At 47.6% G+C, this 934-nt stretch overlaps 1 protein-coding gene across 1 annotated transcript; it reads left to right on the plus strand.

Annotated features, from left to right (window-relative positions):
* Positions 1-6: 6 nt before the first annotated feature.
* LOC111367295 (mitogen-activated protein kinase kinase 5-like) lies at positions 7-928 on the plus strand (the record flags this gene model as incomplete). The annotated part of the gene is made up of 1 exon (XM_022988097.1): positions 7-928. A coding segment is annotated over one exon (909 nt), but the record flags the coding sequence as incomplete, so codon positions are not given.
* Positions 929-934: the final 6 nt, after the last annotated feature.

The raw sequence follows: 934 nt of genomic DNA on the forward strand, positions 1-934 counted from the left end.
CTTCCCCCCAACTCCGCTCCGGCCTCCACCCCGACCTCCTTCGCCGAGCTTGAGCGGGTGAATCGCATCGGGAGCGGGAGTGGTGGGACAGTATACAAGGTCCTCCACCGTCCCACCGGAAAATTTTACGCTCTCAAAGTAATCCACGGCACTCACGACGAGTCGGTGCGCCACCAGATCTGCCGGGAAATCGAGATCCTCCGCGGGGTTGACAATCAAAACGTGGTTAGATGCCACAACCTGTATGACCATAATGGAGAAATTCAAGTCCTACTTGAATACGTCGACAAGGGTTCTCTCGAAAACATTCACATCCCTGATGAACGCTCTTTATCTGATCTCACCGGTCAAATTCTCTCAGGTCTTTACTATCTCCACAAGCGTAAAATCGTTCATCGAGACATCAAACCCTCAAATTTTCTGATAAACTCAAGCCGAACTGTTAAAATAGCCGATTTCGGGGTATCCCGGATTTTGGATCAAACAATGGACGCCAATTCATCTGTGGGCACCATAGCATACATGAGCCCAGAAAGGATCAACACAGATCTGAATCATGGAAAATATAATGGTTATGCAGGGGATATATGGAGCTTGGGTGTAAGCATTCTTGAATTTTACTTGGGCAGATTTCCGTTTGCTGTTGGTAGAGGAGGAGATTGGGCAAGTCTTATGTGTGCAATTTGTATGTCGGATCCTCCCGAAGCCCCTGCTACAGCTTCAAGAGAATTTAGGGATTTCATTTCGTGCTGTCTTCAAAGGGATCCGTCGAAAAGATGGACATCCGCGAAGCTTTTGAGGCACCCGTTCATTCTGCAATATGCCTCTCCCAGCAGTAACTCCATTACTAGTAATCAGGTCCCTCAGTCTCATCAATTATTACCCCCTCCTCCACCCCGATTTTCATCTTCTTGATTAGTTTTGGGATTTTACC

This window comes from Olea europaea, chromosome 18, assembly GCF_002742605.1.
Source record: "Olea europaea var. sylvestris chromosome 18, O_europaea_v1, whole genome shotgun sequence".
Classification (NCBI taxonomy): domain Eukaryota; kingdom Viridiplantae; phylum Streptophyta; class Magnoliopsida; order Lamiales; family Oleaceae; genus Olea; species Olea europaea.